We start from the raw sequence: 16,599 nt of genomic DNA, 5'->3' as shown, positions 1-16,599 counted from the left end.
AGGTCTAAGAATTTCTAAAAGTTTATCCAAGTTAAGTTTGAAAATTCCATTTGTCCTTTTTATTTTACATGAAGACTAAGAATGATAAAGGTGATAGAGATTTTGAGGAAGATGTATTGTCTCACAAACCTCCTTACTAACAGTTATAGACAAGTGAGTGTTTACTAGAGAAGTAATTAGAATTTTCCCAGGTAGGAAACACAAACTCAAGCAACATTTTTTGGCCATTGTTGAGGTTGAGCCTTTTTAAACAACCTTTGAGCCATTCTAGAAATAGATATACAATAACTAAAGCAAAAGCCTTTGTTGTCAGGAAAACTAATTTTGAAAAATTATCTGAAGTATAACATACCTATATGTTCCTCAACATTGGTGTTTGTTAAGCTGCAGGTTGCAACCCAATCCATGACATCAATTCAGATTTTTTTCTAAGGCACAAAATAGAAAATTTTCAACTGCATCAGTTGGATTAATAAATACTATACTACGAAACTTGTGGAATTTGTTTGTTGTTTTCTTAGCAATTTGATGGCGTCAACTACAAATTGAGGGTTTGAATCCCTTTGTGGTTGCCATAACTGTTGACTTTAAAAAAATGCACAACATGAGAGTTAAGTTTTATTTGGGGTAAAATGAGGACTGCAGCCTGGGAGACAGCACCTCGAATAACTCTGAGAAACTGCTCCAAAAGAGTTATGGGGGAGGGACAGTATATCTGTGATTTTGGTAAAGGGGGAATACATGCAATCAAGCACATACTTTAGTAGAAAGTTTCTGCTGGTTTCATGAAGCTTCTGTTATTCCCAGGAAACAGTCATCACCATGAAGGATTTTAGTGCTTTCCTAGGCATGAGGAGATAGAAGAATTGAGCTTTTGAAAATGCCTATCTGATGACTTGTCCTGCCCGCCCCCTACCCCTGCCCCAAGCACAGGGCGCCTCATTTCTGCTGTCCACGCTGAACTCCTTCAGGGGGTGTGCCAGGTCAGCAGCTGCAGCAGCACGTGATTTAATCCTTGTAGAGACAGATGTGTGTGTTAGTCGCTCAGTTGTGTCTGACTCTGCAACTCCATGGACTGTATGTAGCCTGCCAGGCTCCTCTGTCCGTGAAATTCTCCAGGCAAGTATACTGTAGTGGGTTGCCATTTCCTTCTCCAGGGGATCTTCCCAACCCAGGGATGAGAAGTGCCAATTTGTAGTTGAAAACTGTGATGTGCCTAGATGCATTTTGTTACTTATTTGGTGTTTATTGAGTTTCTTAGATCTATAAGTTGGTATATTTTATCAGCTATATAAAATTTGGGGCCATTATTTCTTCAGTTTTTCTGCTCTAGATTCTCTCTTCTCCTGAGACTCCAATTACATGTTAGACCATTTGATGTTACTTCACAGGTCACTGAGGCTCTGTTCTCCCTGCCCCCCATAAACATACCTAAGGTGTTTTTGTTTTCTGTACCTCAGTTTAGTTTCTGTTGCCCTGATTTTCAGTTCATTGATGTTTTTTCCTGTTGTATTCTGTCTGTTATTTAAGCCTATCAGTGAATTTTATTTCATATATTGTATTTTCTGGATCTAGACTTTCATTGATATAGATAAATTGATAGAAAAATAGATAAATAGATGGAAGAATGGCTAGATGGATGATACATACATGTATACATATATATATACACACACATACATATATAGTTTTTATCTCTACTGAGAATTTCCATCTGTTTACTTGTTGTGTCCATCTTTGCTAATTTCAACAGCTGTGTCACCTCTGAGTCTGTATCTGTTTTTTAAATTGGTTATGATTTTTATTTTTTTTCTACTTATTCTGTAGTCATTTTTTATTGTATCTTGGATGTTGTGATACCACATTGACCTCTTTATTTTAAAGAGTGTCTGAAGCATAAATTAGCTGGTAGGTCATCCCAGTCCTTTCAAGGTCTGTCTTAGATTTTACTACAATGTTCAGCAGTTTCTCCTCTGGGTGGAAATTCATTTCTTTCCTTTTACTGTGTGATCACTAAAACTTGCATTTAGCTCACAGCACTGTGTTAGCTGTTTTCTGACATACCTTGCAGAGTATTGCTTTGCTTGTGGGCAACTTCGTATTCAACTAAAGATTTCTCTAAGGAGACCTCTTGGCATATTTTTAGAGTTCCTTCTTAGTTCAGTTTTCTCATTTCTAGTACTCTGCCCTTCAAATTCCCACTGTCTGAGAGGCCCCAAACTACTCCTTTTTCCTGTGCCCAGTGAAACTGTCTTTGGGTTCTGTTTTCTTAGAAAGTGAAAGTGTTAGCTGCTCAGTCATGTCCAACTCTCCTTGGACTGTACCTCACCAGGCTCCTCTGTCCATGGAATTCTCCAGGCAAGAATACTGGAGTGGGTAGCCATTCCGTTCTCCAGGGGATCTTCCTGACCTAGGGATCGAACCCGGGTCTCCTGAATTGCAGGAGGATTCTTTACTGTCTGAGCCACCAGGGAACCCCTCAATTATAGGTATATAAGTAAAACAGGAATTAGACTTACCCTTCTGCTATAAACTACTAATTAATAACATGTAATACAAATATGTGTATGCATACAAGGTATATGAAGCAATTATTTTGAAGCAGTGGATTATCAGACATCACAGGTTTATAATCTTTGATAAATGGTGGTAAGATCCTTACTCACCCTGGCTTTATAGGGGTGAAGAATCTGCCTGCATTGTGGGAGACCTAGGTTCAATCCCTGGGTTGGGAAGATCCGTTGGAGAAGGGAATGGCTATCCACTCCAGTATTCTTGCCTGGAGAATTCCATGGACTGAGGAGCCTGGCAGGCTGTGATGGTTCATGGGATTGCAAAGAGTCAGACATGAACGACTAACACTTATGCCTGTAGTAAATAACATCTTTTGGAAATAAATGAGGATATATCATAGAAGTCCTCCCCATCTTTGTGTTTTATAAGCCAAACACACAGCCAAAGGTACTGCTAGGATTTTTATTAAAGTAAAACAAAACAACTTGGAGCCTATTCTTTTTTTTTTTTAATTAATTAATTATTTTAGTTGGAGAATATTTTCTTTACAATATTGTGGTGGTTTTTGCCATACATCAGCATGAATCAGCCACGGGTGCACATGTGTCTCCCCATCCTGAACCTCCCTTCCTACCTTCCTCCCCTCTGGGTTGTCCCAGAGAACTGGCTTTGAGTGCCCTGCTTCATGCATCAAAGCAGGTCATGTATTTTACGTATGGTAATATACATGTTTCAATGCTATTCACTCAAATCATCCCACTCTCCCCTTCTCCCACATAGACCAAAGGTCTGTTTTTTACATCTGTGTCTCTTTTGCTGCCTTGCATATAGGATTGTTGTTACTGTCTTTCTAAATTCTACGTATATGTGTTTATATATTGTGTTGGTATTTCACTTTCTGACTTACTTCACTCTGTACAATAAGCTCCAGTTGCATCCACCTCATTAGAACTGTGGAGTCTATTCTTCTAAGCAGAACAGTGATACTGGAGACTAGCATTCTTTGCCATGAGTCATGGCTGTAGTAATTTTAGACTTGTCATAAGGAATTTGATTTTTTTTTAAGGAATACTTTTCATGTGATAAAGTAAAATACCTTAAATGTTTATGTTGTTATAAAAGAAATGAAATTGAAAATTTTATTTTCAATTACTGATACTGGTATGGATGGATACAGTTGATACTTTACTATATGTTCAATGAGAATTTATGAACTTTCTCTAGTAATGTTTCAAGTCTTGAAATTTGCTAATTATATAATTGTTATGGAAAATGATATTTTCTTTCTTTTCTTTCCATATTTACACGTTTTGTAATTCATTTCTAGACCTGCGTGCCAGTATTTCTTGTAACCAAAAGAAAAATACCTTTAACTCATCTCTGTCTCAGATGAGAGAAGTGGTTCTTTGTGAATTATAGTATGGCTCTTAAATTAAGATTTTTTTGTTAAGAAATCATTATAAATAAGCAGCTTCTTTTTATTTTATGTTATTTTTGAGAAGTAGAGAATACATTTTATGGAATATCTTTCTTTGAAAATTTTATGACTTAATGTTTTTGTTTAGTGTCATGAATTATGTAAGTGCTCTGTGTTGCTTTATAAATCTTGTTTTAGGGATAAAGATAACTGGATCCTTTTTGAAAGACCTTTTTTTAGTGTATTTTGTTTATCAAGATTGTATTTAGGAAACTTGTATCTCTACAATGCAAGTGTGTATATTTTAATTTTTTGGTCTTTTAATCACATTGTATTTTAGAATCTTAAAATTCTGTGTACTTCATGAGTAGGTAATAAGTCATCCTTTTCTCTAATTTACAGAATATTTCTTGTAAAAGAAGTTTCTCTATTAGGAGTAATTCTAAAATTGGTCTGATTAGGCCAGATCATATATACATTTAGCACAATATAATATTAGATTCCTGAATGCCATAGTAATATTTCATTTGACAAATATTTGTTATTTTTAGATAATTAGAAGTAATTTTGGAGGTTTCATCCTGCTATAAATTTGTAGTTTAAATTAGTCTCAATATAGCCTGGATAGAAACTTCCTTAAAGTGTTTGCTTTCTCACCTACTTTTAATTAGCTTTTAAAAAATATTTTATACACAAAATTGCTGTTTAATTTCCTGATTCCAATCAAGAATTAAGTAGAATTGTTAGGAAAATACCAAATTGTTACTTTCTTTTGGGGTGTTCTGGTAGTAAAAAAATTAAGAGTTTTTGTCTTTTCCTCTTCTCTCCCTTCCTCCCTCCCCAATACACACGCTTCTCTTTGCATTTTCAAGTTTGATCCTTTAAGTTAAAGTTTCTGAATATCTGTTATATTTTACAGTTGACAAATTACAGTTTGAACCTCCTTTGAGAAAAGAAACAGAAGCACGGGATGAAATGGTAGGACTTATGACTTTTAAAGTATTTTACACATTAAAATTTGAGAAAACTTATAATTAGATATAGTTTGACAAAAGAAAAAAGTAATATACTCTTCAAAGCGTTAAGTTTTGGTAATGTATTTCACCCATTCCCTGGTAGCTCAGACAGTGAAGAATCTCCCTGCAGTGCAGAAGACCCGGGGTCCATCCCTGGGTCGGGAAGATCCCCTGGAGAAGGGAATGGCTACCCACTCCAGTATTCTTGCCTAGAGAATTCCATGGACAGATGATGGGGTCGCAAAGAGCTGGACATGACTGAGCAACTTAACACACATTTCACCAGTTAAAGTTTGAAAAAGCTTATAGTTAGGTGTATTTTGACTAGGGTACAGTGTGTAAATAACATTTTAACCATTCATTTTGACATTTCTAAGTCTTGAAGAATTCACATAAAGTTATTAAATACATGGTATTTGATGCTAAGCTTTAAGCTCTCAGGATCTTTTTACTACTGATTCTGTTAGGTTTAGAGTGCAATTTTGCATTGCCTTACTGTTTTTAATATTTATTTGTTAATATAGCCCCTTTTAAAAAACCATTGCTCGTATTTTAGATTACTATTTGGTTAACCCTTTTGCTTATCTAAAAGGAAAGAAACAATAGATAGAGCATGATATTATTAGAGTTGGCCTAGATGTTATTCTAACATCTACTTTATTTTTAACCATTAGTAAAAGTATAATTTTTAGAGTAACTATCTTCTGTTAGTGGATCTCTTTATTCTTACATTTGGAAGTGGTGCTCTTCCTACTGTATATATTGCTGGACAATAAATTCTCAATTTTCATGGTAGTCAGAAAAAATACGGCACCAATAAATTGAAGATAATTGACTAAAACAGTGCTTAGTCCTCCATGCTAATGGAGTAGTGATGCACATAATTCAAAGTTAACATTTTTCTGTTTTGCTTTGGAATGTACTAGCATATTGGTAAAGAGGGCTTGTCACATTTTAAGCTGTGTTTATAATCTTCCTTACATTTAAGTCAATAATGAGTTATTGGCATAAATATGTCAAATGACAGCAAGTGTAGCTAGAGGCTAAACAGTTGAAAGCCAAGATGATTAATAATCATGACAAAGTATTTTCTTGAATCAAATAAAGTGACTAATATCTGTTATAAGGTAACATGTTTAAACTCTTTTTTACCTTCATAGGGAGTATCATCAGACCCGAATTTTATGTTACGGTGGAATCCTTTTGTTGATGGTGCAAATACCGGCAAGTAAGTTGTTTTTCTAACATTATTTTACTTGATTGTATAAGAACAACATTTGGTGGTGAGTGATTTATCCTAATAAGTTTTAATTTTTATTCTTATAAAAATTGTACTATGCCTCTTGTCAGTAAAAAGCTTCTGACTTTTTTTAATTGCCCAAAGGCATCATGTGTTGATCATTAAGGTTTTAGGGTTGTATTCTCTAAATAAAAATACAGTATGTGTAATGTTAGTATACTGAAAGATGAGCTGCATGATGATGTGAGAAAAAGTACCATAGTAGATGTCAGAAAGACCCAGTTCCATCTCTGTAGTGTGATTTCTTCATATACTAGACCTGTCTTTCCTCAATGATTAAGTGATGGGACTGACCTGGGTGAGTTGTTCCAAACCTGTTAGTGTATTGCAGTGCCTAGAGAGCTCTTGTGGAAGTACAGATTCCAGGACCCCCACATTAGGATTTCATGTATGGGGTTGGTAAAGTATGGCCTGTAAGACAAATCTGACCCTATTTTTTGTGCATACCACAAACTAAAAGGATATTTACATTTTTTAATAGTTGAAAAAAATCAAAAGGCAAAGTAATTTTGTTACATATGAAATTTAAATTTCAGTGTTCATAAATGAAGGTTAGTTGGAACACAACCATGCTCTAAGTTTATCCGTAGCTGCTTTCATGCTTACAACATTACAGTTCAGTAGTTGTGACCACTATATTATTCGTAGAGCCTACAATATTTACTGTCTAACCCTCTATAGAAAAAGTTTGCCAACCCTTGCTATGGAATATAGTCTTTGGAAGTGGAATCTAAGAATCCTCAAAGCTTCCCAATTGATTGCAATGACTGGGGATAAATGTGTGAAACCAGTGGGCTAGATCAGTGATTCTCAAATTTTGGTGTGCCTGGAGGATCACCTGGAAATTTTGGTAAAATGCAGATTCTGATTAAGTAGGTCTAGGAGGTACATTTATAAAAGTTTCCTTGGGAATTCCCTGGTGGTTTAGGGATTAGGACTCAATGCTTTCACTGCTGGGAGCCTGAATTCAATGCCCGTTGGGGAACTGAGATCCTGTAAGCTACATGATGTGGCCAGAAAAAAAGTTTCCATGTGTAACTAATGTTGCTGATCTCTGGACCCCACTTGGAGTAATGAAGGATTTGATGATAGACTATTTTAATGTATGATTCACTGTGGATTCCAGCTCTAAAATTCTGAATCTTTTTTTTAACTGAGTTTAGTTTTTATTACACATTAAATGTAGCAAAGCATAACCACAAAGTAAAAAAGGCTGTGTTCACATTATAAAAGCTCTATTTTATAGTCATACTAACACAGTTTGACAGAATGAGATCTTAGGTCTTCCTGTAGGTTTTAAAGTTACTCTGTGCTGTGATCCAGTTGTCTTTTATATTCCTTGAGTAGAAGCAGATTTTAATGCAGATTTAATGCTCTGTTTTATGTTATGATTACTTAAAACCATCTAAATTGCATTTTTCTCTTTGTTAGATCAACCTCAAAACGTGCAATACCACCTCCCCTACCTCCTAAGGTAAGCAACTTAGAGATTTTCAGCAATAAATCCTTGTTTAAAGTTACAATAAAAGTAACTTTATTGAATTTGTTCACAATTCTCTTAAATATATTTTAGATATAGTTTTCTTCGAGAGTATATTATGAAGATGTAAAAATATATTTTAAAATATTTCATGATAAATACAGTATCTTTATAGCTATTAGAAAAAGGCAAAGATAAATTATTAGTCATTTAAGAAAATGCTTGACCACGTTGAAAGGAGAGGAGTTCATCATTTACAGTCCTCATTTATTACTACAGTTGGACATTTCACTAGAGTCACACTTCATTAAGTCATTTTCCTTGCTTGTTTCTAGTTATTAAATATTTCATGGATTGTGTGTATGATTTTATTGGTTATAAACACATCAGTTTGGGGCTAGGGCTATTAAAAGTCACATGGCAAGTTCATAGTTGTTTTGAGACAGTAACTAAGCTCTTACTTACCTTACTTGCTTGGCCCAGTGAATTGAACTATGTAGGAGAAAAAAAGGCATATTTTCTCTCCCTAAAGTCTTTGATACATAATAATAACAGTGTTAATGTTTTATGTCCAAATTTATTAAAGTACTTTTATGTCTTATTATCAACTAGCCAAGGATAAACAGTTACCCTGAAGACAACCTCCCAGATGAAGAAAAGTCATCAACTGTAAAACGTTGTCCTGATTCAGAGAACAGAGCTCCCCAAGTTCTCAGAAGACAGAGTAGCCCCAGTTGTGGTCCTGTAGCCGAGACTTCCTCTATTGGTATGGCTAGCAGTATCAGCAGCCCTGGAGTGCATACGGCTAGATACTGTGATCTCGGTAAATAAATCAAAGTGAAAACTGAAAAGAAAGCCATTTTGTTCAAATTTTAAAGACTGTCTTTTTTTTTTCTTTAGTCAGTCTTATTACTGTTTAAAACTTTGTGAAAGTTCTTTAAAATTCCACATGGATGGACTATAAATAGGTTCAATCCAATTCAAACCTAATTTGATCCCTTACTAAATATTATAGGATCTAGAAAAATGAATGGATGACCCTGCCCTCCAGGAGTTCATGATCTATAGCAAAAGTTATATCCATGCACACATAAAATCAGACAAGACATTTTGTTTTAAGTGTCTCCTACAATAAGTAACTATATGTAACAGAACACCAGAGCTCTCTGAGGGAGATAAGGATAGGTAGGGTAGAGAGAAGGTAGGCCCTTGGTGAGCCTTTAATAATTGGAACCAGTACTGACAGACTTTCTTAGAGAACAAGAAAGAGTGAACAAATGCACTGAAGCAGGAAAATCTAGCTTGTGTTGGAAGTACAGCCTAGTATATACAAGTGTGAGCTTTTGAAGAGTGTATACTGGGAGATAGAACTTAAAAAGGTAGAGCGAAGTTAAAACTCTGAAGGCCTTGAATATCTGCGTTAGTAAGTCATGTTTGGCTTTTCTCACAGTATGGCAAGACATTTGTTGTTTTCATGTATTAAGACCACTGCTACAGTTGCAGTGCTACTGCTGCAGGATCTAGAGAGAGAGGCACCAAAAATACCTTAACTCGTCTGAAAGTAGGGAATGTTTCCTAACGAAGGATCACCCAAATGGAAAACAAGTACTGGGGGGAAAGGGAAGTTATTTTTCAAGGAAAACTTATTTGTATGGTCATTCAACTTTTAACTGTGATTCTCTTTAGGAAATGGAGATGGTATTTCAAAATTGATGAGTGAAAACACAGAAGGATCAGCGCAAGCACCACAGTTACCACGAAAAAAGGACAAGCGGGATTTCCCTGTATGTGTAACAGGCATTTGGTGATTAGTTGTAACTAATACTGTATCATATAAGGGGCATAGTCTATTTAATGCAAGACTTGGAATAACTGGACTTCAAAATGTATAAAGTTTTTTTTAAGGCTTTAAGAGGTCTTAAAGTATTACAAATTATTTTTCCCACAGAAACCAGTAATCAATGGCCTTCCACCGACCCCAAAAGTACTGGTAAGGAATATTTTCATTTGAAACATTTGCCAGTTTTTCTTTAGAAGCGGAAGATTGTTTATTTGCTGTCGAGTATCTTAAGGTGTTGAAAGGACGGATTCATAAAATACTGAGGCGTCAAATTCATTTGAATATACCGTGCATCCAATCATGTACCCTTATTTAAGCCAGTTAGTTAGAATTGGGTGAATTTCCACTTTTATAAATATGGAGAGTTGAGTTCTGCAGTTAGCCTACAAAGGCCAATTTCACTTTAATGTGATGATATTAATAGTATTGTATCCTCTTCATTATGTGGGTTAAATATCTTTCTGTGCCTGAAGTCATTTTTACATTGAACTATACACAGTGGGAAGGAACACAGAAGCTTCTGTTCTCTGGCCTTTCAGTAGTACCTCTCTGTAATGTAGTTCAGCCAGTCATAAGAATGGGTGCCTTTTAAATTGTTTCTTTTCATACAGTAAAAGTTAAGCTTAAATATTAGTCTTTTTGTCTCATCACTATTATGGAGGTAAACTGCAAATATAGCTGTTATGTTACTCAATAAAATCATTGTTTTGCATTATTAAATCTTAGTCGTAAAGATTATTTGTGACTTAGGTACCTAGAATGTATCATTGACATATGTAGATGTTTTGGTAAATCTGATATTTTTGCTCTAAAATAGAGGATTACTCAAGGAAAGAGTATGAAACTCTTTTGATAGAAGGAGTTAATATATCAAATATGAATTTTGGTTTGTAATGAGACCATAAGTATATGCACATAAGAGTCAGTTTAGCATTTCATAATAATCTTCAGCTGTTTTCTAAGAATATAAAAATTATCTAATCAAATAAGTCAACATTTCTTTCTTTTTAAATAAGATGGGAGCATGTTTTTCCAAAGTTTTTGATGGCTGCCCTTTGAAAATTAATTGTGCAACATCTTGGATACATCCTGATACAAAAGGTAACATTTCTGAAACTTTTAATATACCTCTCTAACAAAGTATTTATTATTGGAAAGGATCTTTATGATCACTGAACTGAGGGCTTTTTACTTTAAAAAGTACAACAACCTAGAGACTAAATAGTATAGGTCTTACTATTTAGTGTAACTGCCTAAATAGGTAAACAGTTTTGGTTTAAAAGCGTTAGAATTTTAGAGTATACAAGAACAATTCCTGATTAAAAGAGATGAAAAAGATGTCACAACTGATTGCAACCATAATTTGGCATTTTTCTTTTATTTACAAAGACAGCACTGGGCCAATTGATAATCTCAGAGTCAAGATATTAGATAGTATATTGTTTCAGTGTTCTGAATATCCTGATTCCCTTATTTTGATATATCCTGATTTTGATCATTTTTCTGTGGTTGTGTAAGACCTTTTTGTTTTTGTTTTTTTTTTTAAAGAAATGCACACAAATATTTAGGACTAAAGGGGTATCAGGCTTATAACTTAATTCAGGAAAGGGGAAAATGTGTGTGCAGAGAGAAAGAAGGATAAAAACAAAAGTAGCAAATGTTGACATTTGTGGAATCTGCATGAAGTATATTCAAGAATGCATTGTATTATTATAATGTTTTTGAAAGTCTGAAATGATAAAGTAAAGTTTACTCTTAAAATTTTAGGCTATGTGATTTTAAAGTGAGGAAGCATAACACATGGGGGAAATTTAGAATCAAATATGTATGGGTTGAGTTCCCTAGCTGTCATTACTATGTGACTTGGAAAAGATACTTAATACTTCTGGTTCTCAGAGCGATCATTTATAACATAAATACTCATAATACTCACCTTTTTGCAACAAAGAAAGGAGCCAACCTGGTTGTCTGGGAATTAGCAGAGGTTAGGCAGTGGAGGAAATGTTTGTTTCCACTTCAACACAGTCATAAAGACAGGTTGTGTAATTATCTGCTTTATGTGCCATCATTAGAAAGTATAACAGAAAATAATATTAACAGTAAGCAAATTTTTTTTAATTTTGTAACTTTTTATTTTGTAGAAGTTTACACTTACAGAAAAGCTAGAGAAATAGTATAAGAAGCTCTGATATGCTCAGAATCATCAAGAGTTTCTTTTTGTTAACACCATCACCAACACCATACTGTTTATTTATTTTTATTTAAGTATAGTTGATTTACAATATTGTGTTAGTTTTAGGTGTACAGAAAAGTGATTCATTTATACACGTACATATATCCATTCCTTTTTAGGTTCTTTCCCATATAGGTTATCACAGAATGTTGAGTAGAGTTTGCTGTGCTACACAGTAGATCCTTGTTGGTTATCCATTTTATATATAGTAGTGTGTGTGTTCATCCTTTTGCCACATTTGTTTTACTATTTTCTGTCTGTATGTGCATTTTTTTTTTTTCTGAATCACTTGAAGGGTGAGTTGTGGACACCATGCTCCTCTTCCCCTTATACTTCACTTTGTATTTCCTAGGAGCAAGAATCATCTCTTATATAATCATAGTACTGTTATAAAGATCAGAAACTTTATCATTGATATAATACTGTTTTTTAATCCACAGTCCATATTTAAGTTTTATTAATTATCCCAGGAGTGTCTTTCATTTTCCTCTCCCTCTTTTTTCCCCCCAATCCAACATCTAGTTCAAGTTCACGTGTTGGATTTGCCTATCATGCCTTTAGTCTCCTTTAGTCTGAAAGTTTCTCAGCTTTTCTGTCTCACTTGATCATGCCATATTTTGGGGCTGCTTATTTTGTAGAATGTCCCTTAATTTGGGTTTGTCCGATGAGTCCTCATGTGTAGATCAAGTTATGCATTTTGGGAAGGAATATCACAGAAGTGTTTTTGTGCTCTTCTCAGTTCATCATATCAGGAGGCACTCTGTATCAACTTGTCCAAGTGCTGGTGACATTAGCATTGACCAGTTGGTTAAGGTGGTGTTCACTAGCCTTCTCTTCTGTCAAGTTCCTATTTTTCCCTTCCTAAGTAATTGCTTAATTAATTTCCCAAAATAATTGATAGGTAGCTAGTGTGGAGATACATTGAGACTTGATAAATATCCTCTTGCTCATCAAGCTTTCACTGACTAGTTTTAGTATCCATTGACAATCCATTGACATGTGTTAACAGTTTTACTTCTTTCTCATTTATTCACTGTGTTTGAATAAGATGACATATAATGAAAATTTCATTTTAAAAAATTTTATAGTAAGATAAAGCAGAGTTAGTAACAATATATCTACTGTTTTAAAAATGAAGAATTGGGTAGCATGGGTTTTAGAAAATAATTTTTGTTTGGATGGGTGGATGGTTATCTAATTCTTAATACCATTAAAATATAAGGCCATTATTTTAATGAATGATTTCAGAAAATGTTAGTAAATTCTGGTGATTTATCTCAACTATTTTAGATCAGTACATTATTTTCGGAACTGAAGATGGTATTTATACATTGAATCTCAATGAGCTACATGAGGCAACGATGGAACAGGTAATTTAGGAGTTTTAACTCATAAAATTAGCTTGGACTAATTGAATAAAGGAAATATCTTAATTTTAGGTCAATTTTTATGGGCCCCAGTTTTCATTTTTATGATTTAAATATTTAAAGTGGTGAAATTGTACTCTTTATATGTTCATGTCTGAAGATTTTTTTCCATAAGGTTGTGGTAATTTATTGAAAGATAGAAAGTTTTTTTGCTACTCTTTCAAACTGTTGAAATTTGGAGGTTGAGGGGTGAGGGAATGAAATTGGAGGGTTTTAATTATCTACTTTTTCCTTAATAGTTATTTCCACGGAAATGCACTTGGCTCTATGTTATCAACAATACTTTAATGTCATTGTCAGGTATGTATATGATGAAAATAACATGATAAATAAACCATGGACAAGCAGAGAAAGGTAATTTTAATATATATTATTTTAAAATGTTGTTATTTAGGGTAATTATAATCTAGTATAGTTAACGCTGAGGCTTGTAGGTGTTTTTGACCAGTGTAGAGTAGGAAGAAACCCTGTTGTCAGTTAAAGCTGTGCTTCCCACACGTGCCTAAGAGCTACACAGCTGGGGAGCATGACAGTGATTGTCCCCTGAGGCTGTCTCCACACAGTCACTGTTCCTGACACCCTCCCTGCCTTCCACTGAGAGTCAGCAGCTGAAGGGAAGGAATCAGAGCACCTAGCTGCTTCCTTCTCTTTAATCTTGAGCCAGTCACCGTCTCGTCTCTTGGCCTCAGATTTCTTTTTCTTTTTTTCATAAATTGTATCTACTTTAAAATTTTTTTAATTGAAGTGTAGTTGATTTACAGTGTATTGATTTCTGCTATACTATACAGTATTTCAGTTATCCATATATATATACTTTTTCATACTCTTTCCTTTATGGTTTATCACAGGATATTGAACGTAGTTCCCTGTGCTATATACAGTAGGACCTTGTTGTTTGTATATCCTGTATGTACTAGTTCACATCTGCTAAGCCCAGACTCCAGTCCACCCTTCCCCCTGCCCCTCCCTGCTGACGACCAGTAAGTCTGTTCTCCACTTCTCTGAGTCTGTTTCTGTTTCGTAGATAGGTTCTTTGTGTCACATTAAATCCCACATGTAAGTGATACCATATGGTATTTGTCTTTTTCTTTCTGACTTACTTCACTTAGTGTGATCATCTCTAAATCCATCCATGTTGCTGCGTGCAGTTTCCTTAATTGTAATTAATATGAGGAGGATAGTAATAATAACAACCTCACAAGGTTGCTGAGAGGATTAAGTGAGATATAAAGAGTGCTTAGTTAACTGTGAAGACTTAAGAGATGTTCGCTGGTAGAATTCTGGACCACGCATTTATTAGCCAACTTGGACCAAAACTTTATGAAGTCTTAAAAATAATCATATGGGTTTTGGAGCAACCTATTCTAATTTTGTTGTTTGTGTTTTTCTTTTTTTTGTTTTGTTGGGGATAGACAGCTGGTGTTTTAAGCTTTTTTTTTCCCAATCCTTACCTGCCAAAAACAATTTTCTTACGTTTTGAATTTAAGTGGCTACCTAAAGGTTCGCTACTTGCTTTCATTCTGATAGTAGAGTTTAGTTGGCTCTCTGTATCTGCATGTACAGCTTCAACCAACTGCAGATAGAAGTTTTTTTTTTTTAATTCTGGAAAATTCCAAAAAGAAACAAAACTTGAAATTTGCCAGGCACTGGGTCACTACTTATATAACATTTACATTGTATTAGGTATTATACATAATCTAGAGATAAAGTATATGGAAGGGTGTGCATAGGTTATATGCAAGTGCTGCATGACATCATTTTATATGAGGGACTTCAGCAACCTCAGATTTTGGTATCTGCATGGGGGTCCTGGAACAATACTTACGGTGGGACCACTGTACAAGATAGTTAATTATTTCTCTCTTTCCTTAATCCTAATGCTGTCATCTATTAAAACAGCGCTCATCCCTTTCTCCACTTTGAATAACTAAGTTATTTTGACATTTCTTAATTTTTTTTTCAGTTTTGTTTGATATTCTGATGATTACATCCCAGCTATTATTTACTGTACTGTCAGACTTTTTGTTATTAAGTATACCTTTCAGCTACTCATGCTTTAAAACATCAGTGCTGATACAGTTTTAACTCATGAATTGTGGCTAATTTAAGAAATGTCATTTTCATAATTTTAAGTATGTGTGTGTGAGTGTATATAACTTAAACTCTTCTACTAACCATCACCTAGTAGAGATTCTTCAGGAATTTGTATATTTGAGCTGATGACAATGTTTACAAAGAGCAACTTATTTGATTGTCCACAAATGTCTTTTTAAAAACTAGGGTCCTCAAATGACTGTTTATTCTCTTTGATCTTGAGTCCCCCAATTTTTTTTACTTTAATAAAATATTAATATAGCATATTACATTATGAAAATAAACCTAATTCTGTCTGAATTAACAATTCTGAATTGTATTCATATAGAATCACTTTCCTCCAACCGCTTTTATATACCTGTCTGTGTGAATAAGCTTAAAAGCCACACAGGGTACATTTTATATATTTATAAAATAACTATAGAAAGGCAGGAAAAAGCTAGCCTATGAATTAGTTCTTTCCAAATTCTACTTAAAATGACCTGTGGAACTGAATGAAGATAGGTAGCAGTGCTCAATAAAAGAAAACATTCTGTTTAAGAGTCTGCATTTCTATACATGAGTGTACATACATGTACATGTGTTAGCTGCTTAGGTAACTAGTTATATATAAAGGGGGACTGGAGAAAGGAAGGGCGGTATAATGTTAGGCAGAATGCTGTATTTTGAAAAGATACAGAAAATTTTGTGAGGAGAAAGTCACTCTTTTTCATGTTTTCTCATAGTAAAATGATAGACACTATTTGGGGCTGTTATAGTGCCATGTCATATATAGTAAGGAGTCAGATATTTACTATATCTCCCCCTTTTTAATGTGGATTAAATATATGGTTTTGATTATATAGAAATCATAGTCCAGTTATCCTGAATAATGATAGCACATACTTGTAGCCCTGTTATATCCTATGACATATAGTATTAGTTTGCTTCACTTTTCTTAGTATTTCAATGTTATCTTAAGACTTCTTTCACAATCAGTTTTAATCCAAGGTAATGTGGTAGATTATTCATAAATAGGAGTAGCTCAGAAAGATAATGTAGTGGTTATATAGTTTTCCATGTTGTACTGAAATAATCACATGAGCATCATTGCAACTCAGCCTATTTTGCAAAAAATGTTTAACAATTTCTTTTTCTATGTTCACTTCATTAAGGTTTACATATATTCTGTCCAGATCACCTATTAGTCAGAATATATCTAATTTATGTATTGGGAAACTCAATTATCTGTTACTTTCCTAAAACTTATTTTACTTATTATCTTTCAAAGTAGTACTA

General features: G+C 34.2%; 1 protein-coding gene across 4 annotated transcripts in view; it reads left to right on the top strand.

Annotated features, from left to right (window-relative positions):
* The window catches only part of MAP4K5 (mitogen-activated protein kinase kinase kinase kinase 5), a 115,321-nt gene that overhangs the window by 77,140 nt on the left and 21,582 nt on the right, over positions 1 to 16,599 (top strand). For 2 of the 4 annotated variants that reach the window (XM_043471640.1, XM_043471641.1), the window contains exons 15-23: positions 4,851 to 4,909; positions 6,108 to 6,175; positions 7,679 to 7,721; positions 8,340 to 8,493; positions 9,414 to 9,511; positions 9,676 to 9,717; positions 10,584 to 10,668; positions 13,091 to 13,170; positions 13,467 to 13,527. In XM_043471640.1, the coding sequence (XP_043327575.1) occupies positions 4,851 to 4,909; positions 6,108 to 6,175; positions 7,679 to 7,721; positions 8,340 to 8,493; positions 9,414 to 9,511; positions 9,676 to 9,717; positions 10,584 to 10,668; positions 13,091 to 13,170; positions 13,467 to 13,527 (690 nt within the window). Of the gene's footprint in view, positions 1 to 4,850; positions 4,910 to 6,107; positions 6,176 to 7,678; positions 7,722 to 8,339; positions 8,551 to 9,413; positions 9,512 to 9,675; positions 9,718 to 10,583; positions 10,669 to 13,090; positions 13,171 to 13,466; positions 13,528 to 16,599 lie in introns of all 4 variants that reach the window. The other 2 variants (XM_043471638.1, XM_043471639.1) reach the window with 1 other exon arrangement.

This window comes from Cervus canadensis, chromosome 6 (genome assembly GCF_019320065.1).
Source record: "Cervus canadensis isolate Bull #8, Minnesota chromosome 6, ASM1932006v1, whole genome shotgun sequence".
NCBI classification, from domain to species: Eukaryota; Metazoa; Chordata; class Mammalia; order Artiodactyla; family Cervidae; genus Cervus; species Cervus canadensis.
The sequence above is the reverse complement of the archived record's forward strand: the minus strand, read 5'-3'. Positions and strand labels throughout refer to the sequence as shown.